Source organism: Sebastes umbrosus, chromosome 21, assembly GCF_015220745.1.
Source record: "Sebastes umbrosus isolate fSebUmb1 chromosome 21, fSebUmb1.pri, whole genome shotgun sequence".
Taxonomy (NCBI): Eukaryota; Metazoa; Chordata; class Actinopteri; order Perciformes; family Sebastidae; genus Sebastes; species Sebastes umbrosus.
This window is the reverse complement of record NC_051289.1, coordinates 5434304-5454503: the sequence shown is the minus strand read 5'-3', so window position 1 is coordinate 5454503 and position 20200 is coordinate 5434304. Positions and strand designations below refer to the sequence as shown.

At 39.0% G+C, this 20200-nt stretch overlaps 1 protein-coding gene and 1 long non-coding RNA gene across 13 annotated transcripts; one reads left to right on the top strand and one right to left on the bottom strand.

The window, feature by feature from the left end:
• Nucleotides 1-1550: 1550 nt before the first annotated feature.
• On the bottom strand, nucleotides 1551-7749 carry LOC119480750. The gene is made up of 6 exons (XR_005204998.1): nucleotides 7611-7749; nucleotides 6493-6607; nucleotides 6206-6323; nucleotides 5990-6044; nucleotides 2300-2417; nucleotides 1551-1787 (listed from the first exon to the last, which is right to left on the bottom strand). It is a non-coding gene; the product is annotated as an uncharacterized LOC119480750 (long non-coding RNA).
• gemin6 (gem (nuclear organelle) associated protein 6) lies at nucleotides 7586-8813 on the top strand. Of its 12 annotated transcripts, none has more exons than XR_005204997.1 (2): nucleotides 7586-8247; nucleotides 8475-8813. XR_005204997.1 is itself a non-coding variant. In XM_037757298.1 (2 exons), exons 1-2 carry the CDS (start codon nucleotides 7638-7640, stop codon nucleotides 8476-8478), a joined length of 546 nt encoding a protein of 181 aa, XP_037613226.1. In that variant the 5' UTR covers nucleotides 7586-7637; the 3' UTR covers nucleotides 8479-8813. The 12 variants fall into 12 exon arrangements, 7 of the variants coding, with proteins under 7 accessions (XP_037613226.1, XP_037613225.1, XP_037613223.1 ...); XM_037757298.1 differs by having other exon boundaries at nucleotides 7586-8176; nucleotides 8472-8813; XM_037757297.1 differs by having other exon boundaries at nucleotides 7586-8189; nucleotides 8403-8813.
• Nucleotides 8814-20200: the final 11387 nt, after the last annotated feature.

Sequence of the window (20200 nt, the reverse complement as noted above, 5' to 3'; positions counted from 1 at the left end):
CACAGTATAATTACCAAGCAGCCTACGCTCTAACCGTTGGTATTTCACTGTCCCTTATAACTGTCCCTACATCATAATTACTGAGGAGCAGAGCTGCTGCTGCCCTCCACAGTAAGGCCCTTTAGCCTGTGGAAACTACATACGTGCACACACAGAGTCTGAGTAAGCTGGTCCAATTAAGAGCTCGCTAACGTCACACTAACAAAGCCGTGCAATTAGACGAGGATGAGTCATCTCTCTTCTTCACTCTATAATTATCTGGAAATTACCTGGAGGATCAATCAGGGGAACTTTTTGAACAAAGTAGTTAGTTATTCAAACAAAGTAGCTGTTTGTAGCAGTATATATATATATACAACAATACAACATATTCAGTTCATCAGTAGGATTTAAATCAGCAGGAAGACAACAATTTACTGACCTGTGTGGGTTGATGTGATCTCAAACTTTCCAGCAAAGCAGAATCAATCTTTACAGTGGGTGTGTGTGGTATAAGATACAATAAGATGCAATACGATGATAAGAATATGCAATAAGATGCGATACGATACGATATGATGATAAGATAAAATAAGATGCGATAAGATGCGATAAGATAAGATACGATATGATACGATAAGATGCGATAAGATGCGATAAGATGCGATACGATACAATACAATACGATGATAAGATAAGAAGATAAGATGAGATAAGCTGAGATAAGATAAGATGAGATAAGATAAGATAAGATAAGATAATATATGATATGATAAGATGTGATACGATACAATTCGATACGATACAAACTTAATTGATCCCACACAGGGTAAGATAAGATAAAAAAAACATAAAAATACAAATCAAATAACATAGCTATACACTATACACCATACATACATATATGTCCATGATGGATAATTGCACCCATAATTTGTAATACACACATGGTGTTTAGCATATTGCACATATGTATTAAATCAAAGTCTAACCTCTCAATCATTGTTGATTCACAGGTCCTCCTAACATTAGAGCTATAGACTTGAGCCAGACTTAATGCACAAAAATTAAGATTTAAAAAAGTAGTTTGACATTTTTTGGGAAATATGCTTCTTCGCTTTCTTGCTGAAAGTTGGATGAAAAGATTGATACCACTCTCATGTTTGTACAATAAATATGTTGCTGGAGCCAGCAGCTGGTTAGCTCAGCTTAGGCTGTTGAGTTGTGTTATGGGACTTATAGGATCCAGTGTGTTTGGGGCTAGACCCATACTAGAGACTATAAAGTCAGGATTTTTCAGCCTCTTCTATTGCTTTGATTTTTACCATTCTTATTTAAATCTGTCTTTTCTTCACCTAGTCCCCTAGCTTTCTGAAAGTATAATACTAAACTAAATCACTGAGTGCCCCTTTATGAAAACTTGAGAACTGACTTGGACTTAAATACACTCTGTGAGAAGACTCAATGAAGGCCATTACTGGTATGCAAAGTGGAAAATGTTGCTGGCACCTGTTCATGTGGCAACACATGCAGCTGTAAACAGAAGGCTCGCTTGTTTAATGTTCTTGAGTTGTTCATACTCTTTTTGTTCTCTCGGCCTAAGTTTATTGACATTCTGCATTTCTTTGCCACCATCGGAGATAGCAAATATCTCGATGGCTGCAAAACTAACATGACTTGAAGACAGAAATGAGAGAGTACTGTTAACCTGGCTGCTCCGTAGCTCTCAGTGGTCTCAGTTTGGGGATGTTATGGTCTTCATTTCATTGGTGGTGGAAGGGGGTCCCACTGAAGCCTTTATCACGGATCTGGAAACAAAGACAGCATTGAGAAGCGCCGGCCATAGAAGCAGGCTGTAATGTGATGCTGGCCCAGCACCCAGACTCATGTTTAGACCTCAAACACTACTTGTTTATAGAGTCTGACCAGCTCCTACTGTTAAGAACCACAGACAGAGGTTTGAGTTTCAGCTGCTGCAGGATGAATGTGTGGAAAGGAGGTCACAATGGAGCTTTACTTACAAAAACATTTTTGGGGCTGCAAAGCTCTGCAGGAGGATCAAGTCTCAAATGACGCTGGCCAAATGGGAGTAAAAGTAAAGAAAGAGGATTTTTCACCTCTTTTTTTGTTGTCACTTTCTATCTTAAATGAGGCAGTACTGAGCACCACAATCCTCATTTGAGACAGAAAGCTTTGTGTGGCAGCAGACACTCTTTCAGTTTCTTTCCTGTCAAAGCCAGCGTGATCAGAAGACCTTTTGAGCACACTAGGCTTTTGTTGCACAGAACAATGCTCGGCTGATAAACAGTGCATTCTTTACCTGCTCCTGATCCTGGGGGTGTCGACGCTTTTGGTCTGTTTCACTGTACCCAGGTGGTAGTTTGGGGGCGTTACTTCCTGGCATCCCCCCAGATGGTGTGCTGCATGGTGTCATTGTGCTGCAGATGGGAGGAGAAACAGAGGAGAGACACCATTAATAAACATATAAGTAAACTACCATCAATGTTATCATGAAAGACCGGGGACCTAATCAATACTTTATGACATTCTTCTTGTTAAGTCACTCATCATTACCATTTCTACTTCTCTCCCTTTCTATCTGTTGTTTCCTCTCCTCTACCTGCAGGCAAAGCTCTGTAATACTTTTAATACTGACTTTTGTTTCACTAAAGAAAACATAAAATACATCTGTCACAGGAAAATTTGTAACAAGAAGTTTAGTAATCATAAAAGAAAAAAAGGTCTGGAGTGCTCAGAGGATTAAAAAGCCTTTAATCAGATGGCTATTTCAGTTTATTTCTGTTTGTGCCGATAGAAGTGGGTTATAACCCATTTCATAATGTGCCAGCATTGTCTATGTTTTTAGTATTTCACAATGAAAAAGCCATCTGATTAAAGGCTACCCTCCTTCTTTTAGGAAGTTTATTAATGCCTGGTTTCTTTATGAAGACAGATGATATATTATGACCTCTCTGGTGATGTTATACGACCTCCTGTTGAGCAGCTGATACTGAAGCTTCTCCTTGAAACAAATGGACTCTAAGCACAGCCTACTCTGTCTAAATTGATGTTGTGTTATGAACACTACTAAATATGGACCAACACCTCCATGTAGTGGCCAAATTCACTAACTACAGTTTCAATTTGCCTTAGAGGATCGATATGGTATGATCCCATATTTTTTATTGTCAACAAATCACATGAAAGGTATATTATTACATTTAATTTTATGATTCTCTCTCTGTCATTTGCTCTATTTTCTGCAAATTAATTACACTCAAAATATGACTGTAGGGAGATGAAGAGAGTCTATAACCATAACCGTACAAAAGCGTGATTTAAGAGGCACTGGATTATTTATCGCATGTGTATTATTAACATGATATCAATATTTATTTAAAAAAATATCACAGTTATCGTCAATACCGGTATATCGCGACATCCTAGTTAGTAATGTCAGAGGAGCAAAGAAAAAAGAATAAACAGGAAACAGTTAAATTCAACTGAAATGATAGGAAATTTATATTTTGACATTACTTATACCAATGTATGTTTTAGAGCATTTAGAGCTGAGACAATTAATAAGTTAGTCTGTCAACAGAAAATTAATTGGAAACAACTTTTGACAAACAATAGAGTGATCATTTTAGTCATTTATCAAACAAAACTGTTAAAACACTCTGATTAAGGCCTATCAAATGTGAGGATTTGCTGCTTTTTTTCATTGTAAATTAAAGATTTTTTGGTTTTGGACTGTTGGTTGGACAAAACAAGTAATTTGAAGTTGTTAATTTGGGCTCTCTGACACTTATTTCTGACATTTTAGACAAAGAAATAACCTATAGATTAATTTAAAGATGAAAATAAGTGTTATCTAGAGCTACACTAGTATCCAGTGTAAACTGCAGCATTATATTTGATCCATGCACTGCTAATATTACATTCTATTTTATGATTCTCTCTCACGTCATTCGCTCTTATATTGTGAAATTCAAGCCTTTTCTGAGCACAACAAATGAACCTAAATTCCTCTTTGGTGAAATATGTTTCAAATTCCAAACCTTAATAGCCCGGCCCGGAGTGAGTGGGGACTCACATAACATGAATCAATAAATCTATTCTGTAACCCAGACAGTCTCCTCCAAAAAGCCTCTCTATGACTCATCCATTTAGCTCCCACTGTAGTGAAGCCCACTCATAATAAGTTGTACTATCAGGCTGACTCATGTTCACTCTCAGGCTGCGACTGCAAACACAGGCTTCCTATGACTGGAGGAGTGTGTGTGTGGTAGGGTTGTTCTGTCATAAAGGCAACTCATTACAACAATAAGGAGTCTATAGCATCATGATATAACTACTAATGCTTCTGTAATGTAGATTTAATCCCATCTCTGTTCTGCTTTAACCATAAACACCTGTCCTCTTTACACAGACAATAATTCATTTTAATATTTTGCATAATATTGACTGTATATTCAGCTTATTTACAGCCATATGTGCATATTAATAGTCTATAATTGAAGCAGGTGCATCTGTTAAGTGTAATGCCAGCTCATTCTAATTCACATGTTGATTTTCAAAATTAATTCTTGACAGCAGTTGAGAAAATTATCTCAAGACAAGTTTCATTAAAGGACCAGTGTCTAGCATGTCGGGGGATCTATTAGCAGAAATGGAATATAATATTCATAAATATGTTTTCATTAGTGTATAATCACCTGAAACTAAGAATTGTTGTGTTTTTCATTAGCTTAGAATGAGTCGTTTATATCTACATAGAGAGCGAGTCTTATTCACGGAGTCCGCTATGTTGGGTTAACCCTAATCCCCTGAAATGATGTTCCAATACAACAAATTGCATTCCCAATTACGCTTGGAAGGAAACGGATTGCGTTTGTTTTTTACATATCACAAATACCTTTGTAAGTCTGTGGACGGCTGCAGCGAGTGACGTAGTACAGCGAGTGACGTAGTACAACGAGTGACGCGCAGAGCAGGTGACATAACAAGAGAGAAAGTCCACTACTGGTGGGTGGGAAGGGAAGTGGATGGGTCCAACTAATACCGGACTTTTCCCTGGGAGATTGCTGTGCGTGTCTCTTGTAGTCATTTGTTACCTTTTTGTTTTATTTTTAAGTAATTTTAAGCCTAACCATGAGTTTTTTTTTACTAAACCTAACCCAGAAGTTTTGTTGCCTGAACCTAAGTAAGTAGTTTTGCTGCGTTTTTGTTTTGTTTTGTTTCAATTATCAACGTTAATCACGTACCTTTTTTTACGTTACCTGAAGGCCACCGTAGTTCTCCGACACGCTTGTGAAACTGCAGTAACGTGAGCCGCAGAGTGCAAAACCGTGGTACTGCCAGCCCTCGTCTGACTTCTGTTGCTCCTAAAGTAGTGTTATTATGGTAAGGATGGCCTCTGAGGGGGGCGAACGGCGTTACCACGGTTTTGCTCTCGGCGGCTCAAGTTATCGCAGTCTTGGAAAGGGAGGAGTGAGCAGAGGGATACTCAGTTGGTTGCAATCTGCAACCACACCACTAGATGCCGCCAAATCCTACACACTGTACCTTTAGGTGGATCTTTCTAAGAAGAAAATGTAATAAAAATAGAAATTTGAACATCTACAACTTCCCCCCTAATAAAGGAAACTGTCTACAAGAGTTCACCTCGGGTATCCAGGACCTCCACTGGTGGAGATCAGGGTTCAATGTCAGGACCAGTCAAGTTCTTCCACACCTTATTGATCTCGCCGTGTCATGTCTACATACTTTTGGCCACATAGTGTACATTTGCTTGCTCACATCAAACTTATTTTATTGCCTTCTGAGACCTCATAGTTGCAATAAAGTTTCATTTTCATCTAGTTTGTCCACGTGTCATCTTATCCTTTGAGTATTGTGAAGCATCATGAATGCATCATGAATGCACCATCACACACACGCAGAGTATGATTCATATATTTCCTGCACAAGGGACTGAGAGTGAGTGACTAACAGTGAATGATCTCACATTGGTCCCTGAGAGAGGCCGCCTCGTTGCCATCCGTCAGCTGCATGCCTGCTACCTGGAGGTAGAAACGGTGTAGATAAAGTACAGTTACCTTCTGGAAATTGCTATAATTGAGTGATTAAGACCGATGACGTCAAATGAAAGCCCTTTTTTTTTTTACTGAATGAAACCTTCACTTAGCCTTCATTCACACACGTCGGTATGACTGTGACTCACCAGCGTCCTGGCCTTGGGCTTTGTGCTTGGCATCTGTGTTTGTGCTGCAGCAGTCGCTGGTGAGAGACTGAAGAGTGGTGATGGTGCGTCAAAAAAGGACATTTTTGCACCTAAAAATCTAAACAAATTGGATTATTAGATGAGTGGTCCTTTTGTGATGCCTCTGCTTTTGCAAAAAAAACAGTGTTGGGGTCACAGTCATCCTCATGTTCATCATCACTGTGGTGATGAGATCGTTTAGTGAGCTGGATTTCAAGTACATCTGTTATTACTGTATTGTCACTCACATGCAGGCTTCACTGTCCTCCCAAAAACACGAAGAAAGCTCGATCGACACTTCGGGTCTGGATGTTTTCACCCACACCTGGACTCCTCACTTTTCATTTCCACATTTCTCCTGCCCTGTGGAAATAACATAGATCAGTGATCCACAACTCACAGCCCGATACAGTGCTATATATATATATATATATATATATAAACATTTATTTATAAAAACATATACAGTATATATATATACACAATATTTTGAAAAAAATAAATAAAATAAAAACATTCATATATATAATACATATATATATATATATATATATATATATAATATATACTGTATACACATATACAATATTTTGAAAAAAATAAAATAAAAAAATGTATATATAAAAACATATATATATATATATATATATACACATATACAATATTTTGAAAAAAATATATAAAAACATTTATATATTTATATATATACAAACATTTATATATTTATATATATATACAAACATTTATATATAAAAACATATATATACTGTGTATATATATATATACACACATATATATATATATATATATAAATACAATATTTATATATAAAAACATAGATACAAAATATTTTGAAAAAATATATACAAACATTTATATATAAAAACATGTGTATATATATATATATATATATATACAATAAATATATGTATATATACATATATAATATTTTGAAAAATACAAATAAATTCATTTATATATAAAACAAATATATAAAATATTTTGAAAAAAATATATATAAAAACATTTATACACACACACACACACACACACACACACACACACACACACACACACACACACACATATATATATATATAAATATTTTATTTTCTTAACTTCCGGGCTGTTTATCTGCCTTTTGACGTTTTAATACCAATGAGTTGTTTTTTTTCTTCTACTGTTGACACTTTCATCAATTCATAGTTCATTTTAAGTATTTTATTTGTATTGTTACAAATAATAACAATTTGTATTGTAGCGGAACCTTTTATTTCGACTTCGTGTTTTCCTCCGGAGGTATTTAAAGAGAACGCCCCCCGGATGTGTGTGTGTAAACAGACCGGTGGCGGTGTTGCTGTGTTACCGTCATACTGCTCCGACAGACGGAGCGATGCAGGTCGCCTGGCCTCTGTTGGGTCCGGTCCGGTGGCTCCGCTACGTCAACAAAGAGGTGAAGGTGAAGGCCGGACCGGATGAGGAGCGGACCGGCTGGCTGCTCACCGTGGATCCGGTCTCTGCCTCTCTGGTCCTGGTGAACTTCCGGGCTGAAGGCGGCGCCACGGTGCAGGTGGTGATGGGTCACGCTGTGGAGGAGGTCCAGGTCCTGCAGGAGGCTGATGAGGAGACCACGGAGCGGCTCCAGACCTCCTTCCTGCCTCCAGAGACCAGCAGCAGGCTGGACCCGCAGGAGCTGAGGACCAGGAGGAGGGGGGTCCGGAGCTGGCTGGAGAAGAACCGGATCCCCGTGGAGGAGGACGGGGACGAGCTGAGGGTGGCGTCGGGGGTCCTGATCATCAGGGCTCCGTACGGACCGGAGGACTGCTACAGCGCAAACCAGATCATCCTGGACCGGATCCAGAAGCTGATCCAGAGTCTGGTCCAACAGGATCATTCAGAACCTGATCCAGAGTCTGATCCAGCTCCATCCAGGAACTGATCCAGAGTCTGGTCCAGCTCCATCCAGGAACTGATCCAGAGTCTGATCCAGCTCCATCCAGAACCTGATCCAGAGTCTGGTCCAACCGGATCTGGATCAGTTCCTAGATGGAGCTGGAACTGATCCAGAGTCTGATCCAGCTCTATCCAGGAACTAATTCAGAGTCTGGTCCAACTCCATCCAGGAACTGATCCAGAGTCTGGTCCAGCTCCATCCAGGAACTGATCCAGAGTCTGGTCCAACCAGATCATCCAGGAACTGATCCAGAAACTGAACCAGATCATCCAGGAACTGATCCAGAGTCTGAACGGCAGTGTGAAACCATGGAAACCTGTCAGGAAGTGAAATCCACCAATCAGATTCCGGCTCTGTGTGTCTCGACCAATCAGAGCGCAGCAGCAGTTGTGACTGGCAGCTGATCTGGAACCAGTTTCAGTTCAGATTAAGTTTTGTTTTCTTTCTGCAGTCTGATTTATTTTGTCCAATTAAAACCTCTGAAGTTTGAAAAAAATAAATAATCTAATTTTTTTGAGGAATATTATGAACAAGATTGATGTTTTTTTTCCACATTTGTGCATTTTTTTCCTTTGTAATGTTATTCTGCCTTTAATAAATGGTAAATGGACTGCATCTATATGGCATTTTTTACTAGTCTAGTTCTAGACCACATTCACCCATTAATACACACATTCATACTCTGATAGCAGAGGCTGGGGATTTAGTAAATTAATAAGTGTATGTGTAGAGGATGTAGATTATGGAGGACCACAAGAGTCACGGAAAGCATTTAATTAATTAATAACTAGTTGTACAATAAAAATAGCCATTAATTACAAATTAATGTATTATTCTATGAATAAATGGACTAAATTACTTGATTAATTAATTATTTATTACTATTTCCGTGACTCTTGTGGTCCTTCATAGAAGATGTGTCACTAAATTGCGCATTTTTTATCTGTTCAAAATGTACCACTTCTTCATCCTTCCTTTTTTCTTTCTGTCTCATCTGTTCACCCAAAACAAAAAAAGTGAAACTAGGGCTGTCAATCGATTTAAATATTTAATCATGATTAATCGCATGATTGTCCATAGTTAATCCAGATTAATCACATATTTTATCTATTCAAAATGTGCCTTAAAGGGAGATTTGTCAAGTATTTAATATCCTTATTAACATGGGAGTGCACAAATATGCTGCTTTATGCAAATGTATGTATATATTTATAATTGGAAATCAATTAACAACACAAAAATAATGACAGATATTGTCCAGAAACCCTCACAGGTACTGCATTTAGCATAAAAAATATGGTCAAATCATAACATGGCAAACTGCAGCCCAACAGGCAACAACAGCTGTCAGTGTGCTGACTTGACTATGATTTGCCCCAAACTGCATGTGATTATCATAAAGTGGGCATGTCTGTAAAGGGAAGACTCGTGGGTACCCATAGAACCCATTTTCATTCACATATCTTGAGGTCAGAGGTCAAGGGACCCCTTTTAAAATGACCATGACAGATTTTCCCTCGCCAAAATATACTCACATACTCAATAAAAACAAAAAAAGCAGATATAGAGTGACATTGAAAGAGACGCCAGAAACACACACAGGCCTATGTACTCACAAAAAACACAAAGATGTGTTCCCAGCTGTGTGTCCGTGTGTGTGGATCAGTGTGTTTTGTCCTCCAAATGGCATATATAGTATATTGTCAGACAGAGAAATGCTGCCGGGCTTCTTTAATTGGGAGAGGTGTCATCGGGCTCCGGCAGTTAATCACAACAATGTGAGGGAGGAAAAGCTCTACTTTTTTTTGCACATGGGGCACAGGAAATTCACAACCTCCTGTCACATCTATACGGGGGATTGTAATTGGCATAAATAATTGTAATGCAGCTGAAATAATGACTGTAAAACTGTATCCTACAGGACCGTGCGTCTCTGTTACTGGTATCATTTAACTTGGATAAGCAGTTTAGATATAATTTGCCTCATAAATATCTAATGACCCCCGGTTGTAGAGGAGGAGCCCAGTGATTCATGTCATCTCGGGTTCCAGTAACACTAATAACAACATCGATTGCCAATATTTGAAGAGTTCATCTCCAAATAAATCGGTCCGGGCCAAACAAAGCCATTACCCAAATTTAGCCATTCAATATGAAAGAGGAGCCAAAAACTGGCCTCATGCTGTCAACCAGGCAGATACATTGCCGATTAGCCTTTCGTTTAGGATAATTTTGTGCATTCAATCATATTGTAGATGCCAAATGGAGGCTCGTCTTATTTTAGAATTACAAAAATGTCCTTAATTGTATTCATAAAGGATCTAGTTCTATTATTAGTGTTTGTAAAGGGCTGCAGCTGTTTTCACAATCAATCAATAATATGTCAGAAAATAGTGACAAATGCTCACCACAATCAAGCCCAATGTGTTCCAACTGCTACTTCATCCCCACAATTATCCATATTTAATTATTTTATGGTGCTTTGTGAGGGACAAAAAGCATCTAACTAAAAACCCATTGACTTACAGACAAAAGAACCAGAAGTGCTAAAATGCTCATTTCCAGGTTTTAGGACTCATTCCCGCACCACTCTATAAAATTATATATATTCCATGACACATTTAACTTAATAATTTCATTTGTAAAGATAATAATAATAATCTTTGTGTCCCAGGAGCTATTTTTATTGTCCCCGGGACAACGGGACATCCTTAATTTCGAGCGCCAGCGTCAAGTGATCCCAAATTCCGACCTCTCAATCTTAATGAAAGCCTTTTCTGTTGTGTTTTATCTGAATATCAAATATTGATCCTCTGGATTAATAGTTCAAAAATGCCCAGAAGATTTGAATAAAAGCTGCGAAGTCAGTTCAGTTTATGGATATTTTCACATGACATTAGTTCGTCAGTCCTCCACAGATGCGTCAGTAGGTGCTAATAACTGATTAACCTACGAAATACAGCAGCAGAGTGACGCCAGTTTCAAGCTTTAGATGAGTTGCGTTTCCAGTTGTGCGTCTGTACAGCAGTCAAACGAGGACATTTTCTGATGCTGGCAAAAGAATTAATCATTGGACGACCTCTTCATGTGTAAGTAATTGAACTGTGAATGTGTACCTGCGAGGACATAAATGTGTTAATGTGTGGAGTATGTGCCAGCTGTGGAGGTGGTAGTGGTGGTGGTGGCGGAGGAGGAGCGTAACAGAGGCTCTCTATGAGTCATGGATGCTCACATCACCAGGGGCTCCTCTAACCATGAAGCCACCACTGAGGCAGGAGTGTAGGAGTCCAGACCAGAGAGTGGCTTCAGAGGATGGAGGAAGAGGACCTGGTGGGTGGCTGAGGTCAAACACTACAAGATGAGCTGCTACAATGCATCAAGCATCAAATTCAGGAGAACATTAAATACAATTCTGGTTGTGCAAGAGTGTTTTGTTAAAGGGTCAGTTAACCTAAAGTCCAAAAAAAGCATGTATGACAATATGAATACTTTGGTGCAAAACCAACCCGTTCTCACAACCAACTCATCAAATACCGCCGTTTGGTTCGTGTCCTGTGTGAAACTGTTGTCTTACTTTGTCACGTCAGTCTAACATTAACTAAGTGGCTGCGTTGCCTAAACCTAACTTCCTGTAAAAATGGAAGTTTATTTTGAAAGGACACTATGCATGTAATGAGCAGATATGGACACGCCGTCTCTGGTCCATCCAAAAGTAACGCAGGAGCGGTACCTTTTGCGTCAGTCACTGATGGCGAGGGGCGCTGACCAAGCGGCGGTATTTGACAAGTTGGGAGTGAGAATGTGTTGGCAAAACAAACTACATGATTTCTGGTAGAAGTCACACAAGAGTGTGTGTTTCCACATGTGTACGTTTCCCACTGGGTGCACCCCACGCACACAACCCTTATTTGTGAGTCATGAGTCCACCACATCACATGACATGTCCTCCACATCCCACCACCAGCACCATCACCCTCTCCCTCCTGACCGTCCATGCATCTGAAAGACAGATGAGTCAGCGACGGAGCACGCTGGCTTGTGCCAAAGTGATCAGCTTCCTCTCATCTCCTGCCCGTCCTCCTCCCCCACCTCCTCAATCTCTTCCCACAAAACGCTGTGATTCATGCACCGAGCACCGACAGATATGTCCCGTCACGCTGGAGGATGTGTCCCGCTGTCCCGAAAAGACAACACAAACGTCCACTCTCACATGCACCATGGGAGATCCAGAGGACTCTGTTGGTTGTGTCTTTTGGCACAAAGTGGCTGTTCTCTTATTGAGGTTTCATTGAAACAAAGAGATTATTTCTGTCTATAGAACTTCTCTGTTTGTATAAATGAAACTTGTGGATGCTTGGTAGACATACGGCATATACCCCTTACAGTTACAGTCCATCTGCAGGCTCCAGTAGTGAGGGAGGGTCTGGTTTCAGTGTTCGTTGACTTGGTGATTGCTGTTTTTATGGGATTTAAAGGAACAGTGTGTAACATTTCAGGGGCTCTATTAGTAGAAATTGAATATAATATTATCAAGTATGTTTCCTTTAGTGTTTAATCACCTAAAAATAATAATCGTTGTGTTTTCGTTACCTCAGAATGAGCCGTTTAACGCCCAGACACACCAAAACGACATCAAATAACTAGCGCCGATGAATGCCGACTGTTGCGTTGCCACTTTGTCTTGGCGGACAAGTTGCATTTAAACACACCGCAAAGACGACAGTTGGCGGCCAGTTAGCACGTACATACCTACATCAAGCCCCCAGGAAGAGCGCCGGTAGTTGATGCCAATTTTCGTAGTGGCCAAATGACGGTACTACAACTTCTGTGTCCGCCACGTGATGCCATCGGGCCCAAAAAGACTATTTCCCATAGACTTACATTGGGAAAGAGACGTCTGGTCGTTCGGCCAGTTTTCAGGGGCTTTGATAACATACAGATGAGGGAAATATCTCAGCACTTTAGCAGCTAAGTGCTCCACTATGCTCACCAGCTAGTCTCTAACTGTGTCTGTCTGCTGTTTGGAGCAGATACAGTAGTGTACAATGGCTTTTTTTTAGCTTTTTCGCAAAAAAAGCTGCTTGCTGTGGTCGAAAATGACACTATGAAAGCCGTGAGAGTCAACAAAAACAGTAAAGTTGCAGCCGGACAGCTAAACAATGAGCTGAAACTCACTATAAAGCTTTGTTATTATAAAAAACAACTATTATAGCTGCTTTAAATGTTATACGTACTCTCTCTTTATGGAAAGACTGCTATCTCACTGTAATGAATATCAAATGGAGCATCAATAGTTACCGAATCTTCCCGTCACAGGTTATATCTCAGAGTTAACTGTTCTCTTCTCTGACGTTTCTCTATTTCAGTTCCCTGCAGCAGCCGGTATCGATCTTCTATTTATTAGAAAGGCTCCGAAAGTGCTCTTGTAAACAGGAATCAATGCTAACATGTTTGCTTTACACAGCGCCCTTTTGCAACGTTATTCGGCTGCATCACTGCCATATTCATAGAGAGAACTTGTGACACCGTCTGTTTCATGAATTTCTCATTATGCCGACTTTATAGGGTTGAAAAAGTATTAATAGAGCGAGACATGATTTTCCCTTCGGCTCAGGGAATAAATAATTTCAGCTTGGCCAATAATTATTTTGGGATTGGAAAATAGCAGTGCTCAGTTTTTCTGCAGGGGTCTGGAGTCAGCGTTTGATAGCATCTTGTATCTCTCGCTCCCTGCAGAGCCGCCATTGATCTCCATCCAAAAGGACCACATCAAGCCATAAAAGCATTTCAGGACAGTCGCCAAGGCGCACATATCCTGAAGTGGTTCTGATGCATGAGGCTTTTAAAGGCCACGGTTTCTCCGACTGCATGTCTACATGAGGAATAAGCAAATAAACCTGACACAGGGATGATTACTAAGCACAAATGCATCATGGGAGTGTCTTGTATCATCTTCCCGCGGGATTAGAGAAGTATTAGTAGAGAAGTACTCTTCCCTACGTGGCGTTTGTCGCTCTTTATACTTCCTGGTTTATGATTATGTGAATTAAATACGCATTGATTTCATGGGATATAGATTACAGGGCATTACTTTTCTTAGGTACTGTATAGGTACGAACAGTGAACGCATTGATTTTGTGGGATATACTGTATATGAATTACAGTGCATTACTTTTCGTAGGTATAGCTACGAACGGTGTGCACGTTATAAGCATACAGTCTTTTCAAAATAAAGTTCTGTCTTTACAGGAAACAACTTAGTTAGGTTTAGGAAAAGATCGTGGTTTTGGTTAAAATAACTCCGGAAGTGGCATTACTTAAGTACGGAAGTTACGTGACAAATAAATCAACGTTAACTTCTGGTTTCACACGGGACACGAACAGCGGTCTCCTGGGCTTGCAGTCTTTTCAAAATAAACTTCCATCTTCACAGGAAACTGCGTTATTTAAGTATGGACATTACGTGACAAATAAAAACACCCTTCGTTCCTACGCGGCATTTGTCTCTCTTTATACTTCCTATTTCATGATTGTGTGGATTAAATATACATCATTTCATAGGATATATATATACAAAATACAGTGCGTTACTAGGTATATCTGTGAAATGTCTAAAATATGTAATTTTAATTTTAATATATTCTTAGGAAGTAGGAACAGATTGAAAATGAACTTCAGTAAAACATTCAGAAACACACGGAGCACGCACTTCATTTTCATATAAATATTTATTGCAGAGGAGGTATCTTTTATGTACATGCTATCACAATATAACACAATATAAATCTACCAAATATTCCCATATATTGATGCTATAAGCTTGTCATAGAGCAATAGTCATAACAAGCACATAATACAGTGGGTTAGGGACAGTATCACTCACTATACAACTTGTAACAGTCCATAAAAGATCATTTTTTTTCTTTTTTGTTCTATCAAGGGCAGTGAAACATCGGTCCTATTATTATAATTTTTTTTTTTCTTGAATTCATGCAGAAGCCACAAGAGCAAGATTTACGACGTTACAGCATTGAATAGTAGTAGTAGCAATAGTAGTAGTTGTGTTTGCCGTCGGGTGACTTGGTTTGGTCACGAGAGAAGAGAGGTTTAAATGAAAGCAGCTAGCCAACAGAACGCACCATGAAACGTAAAGGTGGACAAAGAGCTACGGGACACAGTGTCGTCTATGTCAGGATGGTACAAGAACAAAGGTCTCCATATGAGGGTCAAACTGTCACTGATTCATCGATGATACGGCTAAAACACAATGATCATCTCCAGGGAAACAGACACCGGTTATGTATACACAAGTTAGTACACAGACAACTGAAGGATGCTATAGCAAGCACACTATCTGAAATTATGCAAATTAAACAACAGAGTAGATTGAACTGAAAGTGTGACGTATGCCAGAGAGTAATGGAGGGATAATGCATTGTTTATTTTCTGCTCTAAGACAGTGGTTCTCAACCTTTCTGAGTCGCGACCCCCCAGTTTTGTTTAGCTTGAACAGCTAGCACCTATAGGCGTTGTCCAACGTGCTCCAGGCTCTGTGGATTTGTGTTGCGTTCTGTGACATTTTCTCAAATTATATTCCTGGTCTACGTATCCTCATACAACAGTTCGTATGATATCTTAAGAAAAGTTATTACATTTTTCCGTACATTTTCCTACCGATGTCCAGTAACACGCGTCAGTTTCTGCTCATTACATGCATAGTCTTTTCAAAATAAACTTCCATTTTCACAGGAAACAACGTGGCTATTTTTAGGCAACTAAACTACTTAGGTTTAGGAAAATATCGTGGTTTGGTGTTAAAAATAACTACGGAAGTAGCGTTACTTAAGTACGGAAGTTACGTGACAAATAAATCTACTTGACTTCTGGTTTCACTCGGGACACGAACAGCGGTCTCCTGGGCGAAAGTCCAGTGTTTTTTTCACCCACTCATCCACCCCGACCTCCTCCCCACGCAGCGTTTGTTGTTCTTTATACTTCCTGGTTCACGATTTTGTGGGATATAAACGAATTACAGTGCATTACTTTTCGTTTGTATAGCTACGAACGGTGTATGAGAATAGCCGGCACAAACGTTATTCCTCATTTTACGTGCATTCTCCTATGAATGTTCAGCAACACATGTCAATTACTGCTCGTTGCATGCATACAGTCTTTTCAAAATAAACTTCCGTCTTCACAGAAAACAACTTGGTTAGGTTTCAGGCACCAAAACTACTTAGTTATGTTTAGTTAAAGATCTTGGCTTGGGTTAAAAACTACAGAAGTAGCTTTTGCTTAAGTACGGAAGTTACATGACTAATAAATACACATAAAGCGTCTGTTGCTCTTTATACTTCCTGGTTCATGATTACGTGGATTAAACACACATTGATTTCGTGGGATACATATATTTGAATTACAGTGCATTACTTTTGTATATATAGCTACGAAAGTTCCCCTAGTCTAAATTATGTAATTTTGTTTTAAATATGTTCTTTTATTTTTGTCTCCAAAGCCATCTCGCGACACCCCTGAAATTATCTTGCGACCCCCTTGGGGGTTCCGACACCCAGGTTGAGAACCACTGCTCTAAAACAGCATGAATGTAATCGTGTTTCTTTGATGTGGAGATTTCATGGGCCAAAGTGTGTAAAAAGTATAAATAAATGCCTATATGAATAAAGTTTTGACACCAGAAAAAAAAACTTTCTTTGCTTGTTATGTTTTCTTTTTAAACAAATAGATTAAATTTCACCAAAATCATAGTTGTTTCAGAACCTGTATGAGCTCAATATACAGTTGAGTAGATTTTCAAAATAAAATAAACACATCTCCTCATTTAAAATAGCTTTCTTACAAGGACAAAAAAAAATACACAGCATATTATTCATCATCCAAGGCAGTAAAAATCCAATGTGGCAGTGATTCCAAAGTCACTTAAAGAAAAAGAAAAAAGGGCTTTTGAAATGTCGTCGTTGTCACACGAGGGGTCCCCTGGTATGATCCTGCATCCGCTACCACAATGCATATGATGGATGACGCCTAGCATGTGGTTCATAAATATCACATAGATCCATCAAAATCATTACAATCCATCCATGCACATTGACAGTTATTATCAGACAGCGTTCCTAAAGGAGCTCATAAAGCAGCGGTGGTGACAAATCTCACGCTGCAAGGCAAACACTGCACATTTTGAAATATTTCAGACGAGCCCCCAACAGGTCGGCGGAGGAGGTGATTTCTCAGACGCAGCATCTAGATCATGTTTATAGAGGCAATAGCTGTAGAATTAAACAAAATCGGAGGAGAACGGCTGCAAATATTTTGTCACTGGATTGTTTTGTGCCAAAGAAATTTAGCAATTGAAGAACAGTTTGTTGTTAAATTCTCACTGACAAGCACTGATTTTTTTATTTATTTCACCACAGTTAGAAAGTACTCCTACAGAGCTCGGATATTGAGGAATTTGACAGCAATTATAGATAATTACGATCAGTGACAACATTCACAAGATACCATAAAGTACCATAGATGCTATATTGATAGTTTTCCGTAGTATTGTTTTAAATATAAGTGGGAGATTTCTTTTTTTTCTCATTTGGATAGTGCATGATGAATATTTAGACATTTTGATACAAAACACTGAACAAATCAAAACCCTCAAAAGGTTTAGTCAGATTATGAATTGATAACCACGTCGCTGAGCCTAATTCTAAAATGATCATCTTCATTAATCAGTGGGGCTTTAAACTGGGAACAACATGCATTACGTTACTTTCAATACGCAAAAAGTAAACTGATGGCAGTGTGGTGCTAATAGTGCCGTTGTATAACGGCCGTATAGTAATATTAGTATTTTAAACTGTTAAAGGATACTTCATAAAAACTTGGGTTTTATTTTTGTAGTTATGATCATTGTTTTTATCTGTTATGAAAACATTGTACTCACCAAAGTAATCGCTAAGATCTGGAAATAAGGCAACAAGACAGGAAACACGACAGGTCATGTGATCAGTATGATATCTTACGAAATGTTATTTTGTTATTTTTCGTGCGTTTTCCTACGTCTGCTCAAACCCCGGCGGTGTTAAGGCCACAAAAACTACTTTGTTAGGTCTAGAAAAAGATCGTAGTTTAGGTTAAGATAACTATGGAGTTGGCGTTATTTAAGTATGGAAGTTACAGAACAAATAAATCAACGTTAACTTCTGGTTTCACACGGGACACGAACAGTGGTCTTCTGGGTCAAAGTCCAGTTTTTTTGGACCCACCTGTCCACCCCGGCATCCCTTATGCGGACTTTAACGCTCTTTATACTTCCTGGCTTGTGTTTCGTGGCCCCCATTGGACTTTATTGTAGTGATATTGCCTGAGTTCCAAGTCTCTGCAAGTACAATGTTATTGTTATTAATTGGAGTCATGAGCCAAAACTCAGAAAATAAAACCCAAGTTATACTTTTTTTAAATTAAATGTTATTTTTGGTGTTTAGGACGGAGGGAGTGTGAGGACAGGAAGTGCTGCCAGGACTTGATCATGTATGAGACTCCAGAGGTTCAACTACAGAATTACATTTTCACTTTAAATTCATGATATTGTGTCCACACACACACACACACACACACACACACACACACACACACTTGGTGCAAGCCAACACAAAGACCCATGCTGGATTCATAAATAAAGCTGGTGCAAATTAATTCCTCTGTATCCCTCCAGTATTTCTCTATCCCTACTTTTTACAGTGTACATATGAGCCATTTTGACACACACATTCATGTTAATGCTGCTCTCATATAATCTTCACCACCCTGAATGAGCTTTTGGACATTATGAAAGCAGGAAAAAGAGTGTTTCTGGTATTAAAAAAGAAAACAACATTATATATTTGTCAACAGTTGACAAACCGGTAGGGTCCAACTACTCTCGACACCTGGCTGTGCATGCTGTTTATATAGTTCACCGTCACAAAGTGCTGAAGGAGAAGCCACGTCGCTTCACTTCAGACTGATACAAGACAATGCTAGTTAGTTAGGCACATACAGTACATCTCCGCAGACTTGGAAGCATTTTAATCTGCCGAGAACTACAATTAAATAGATCTAAACAAAAACATGTCTAAGTTTGGTCGGTGTGTGTGATGTCCTGTGTGGTATCATGCCATGAAGTTGAAAATAAGATGAGAAAATGTACAAGAAGAACAGAGTCTGTCCTCGGTTCTTGATTTATGGAGTTGGCTAAAGTGCTATAGACTGACTTCCTCACTGGGTCTTCTCTGTGCCGAGAGTTGGACACAAACTGATAAATTAACGCCTTAAGACCAACATCTCTCTCTGCAGATGTTCCCTTATTCTTTGGCTTTCACTTTTTGCTGTTTTGTACATCAACTTTAATTTCCTACTTCTTTTTCTCTGCAAACTCCTATCGTCATGTCATATCTTAAAGGGAGAGTTTTGAAGTGGGGTTGTATGAGGTACTTATCCATACTCAGTGTATTACCTACAGTAGATGACGGTCGGCACGCCTCCAGTTTGGAGAAGCAGACTGGAGTACCAGCACAGAAGCAAAGCAACATACGGCTGTGGACGGGGCAGCAGCAAAACGTATTATACTACCTAAAAGAAAGGCCCATCAAATAAATCGGTATCAATTTAAGTGTCATTATATTTAGAATATTCTCCACAATATACCTCACTGTGAGAGAGGTATATTGGTATATATATCTGCAGGATTTTCCTGTAATAGAGCTATACAGTCTATGTTCAGGGGTGGCTCAGGAAACTCTCTAGAAACTTTAAAACTAACCGTTGTCGATCCAAAATAAAGACAGATTCAGCAACTGCGTGGCTTATTTGTCACATAAAATGTTTTCAGAAACACATTTCGGTGAACTATTTTCGTGATATAAGAAAAGAAAGTTTCTTAACTTAAAAACTAAAACTAAACTAAAACTTTCTTTTAGGTGTCTAAAATATGTTTTGCTGCTGCCACCATCCAC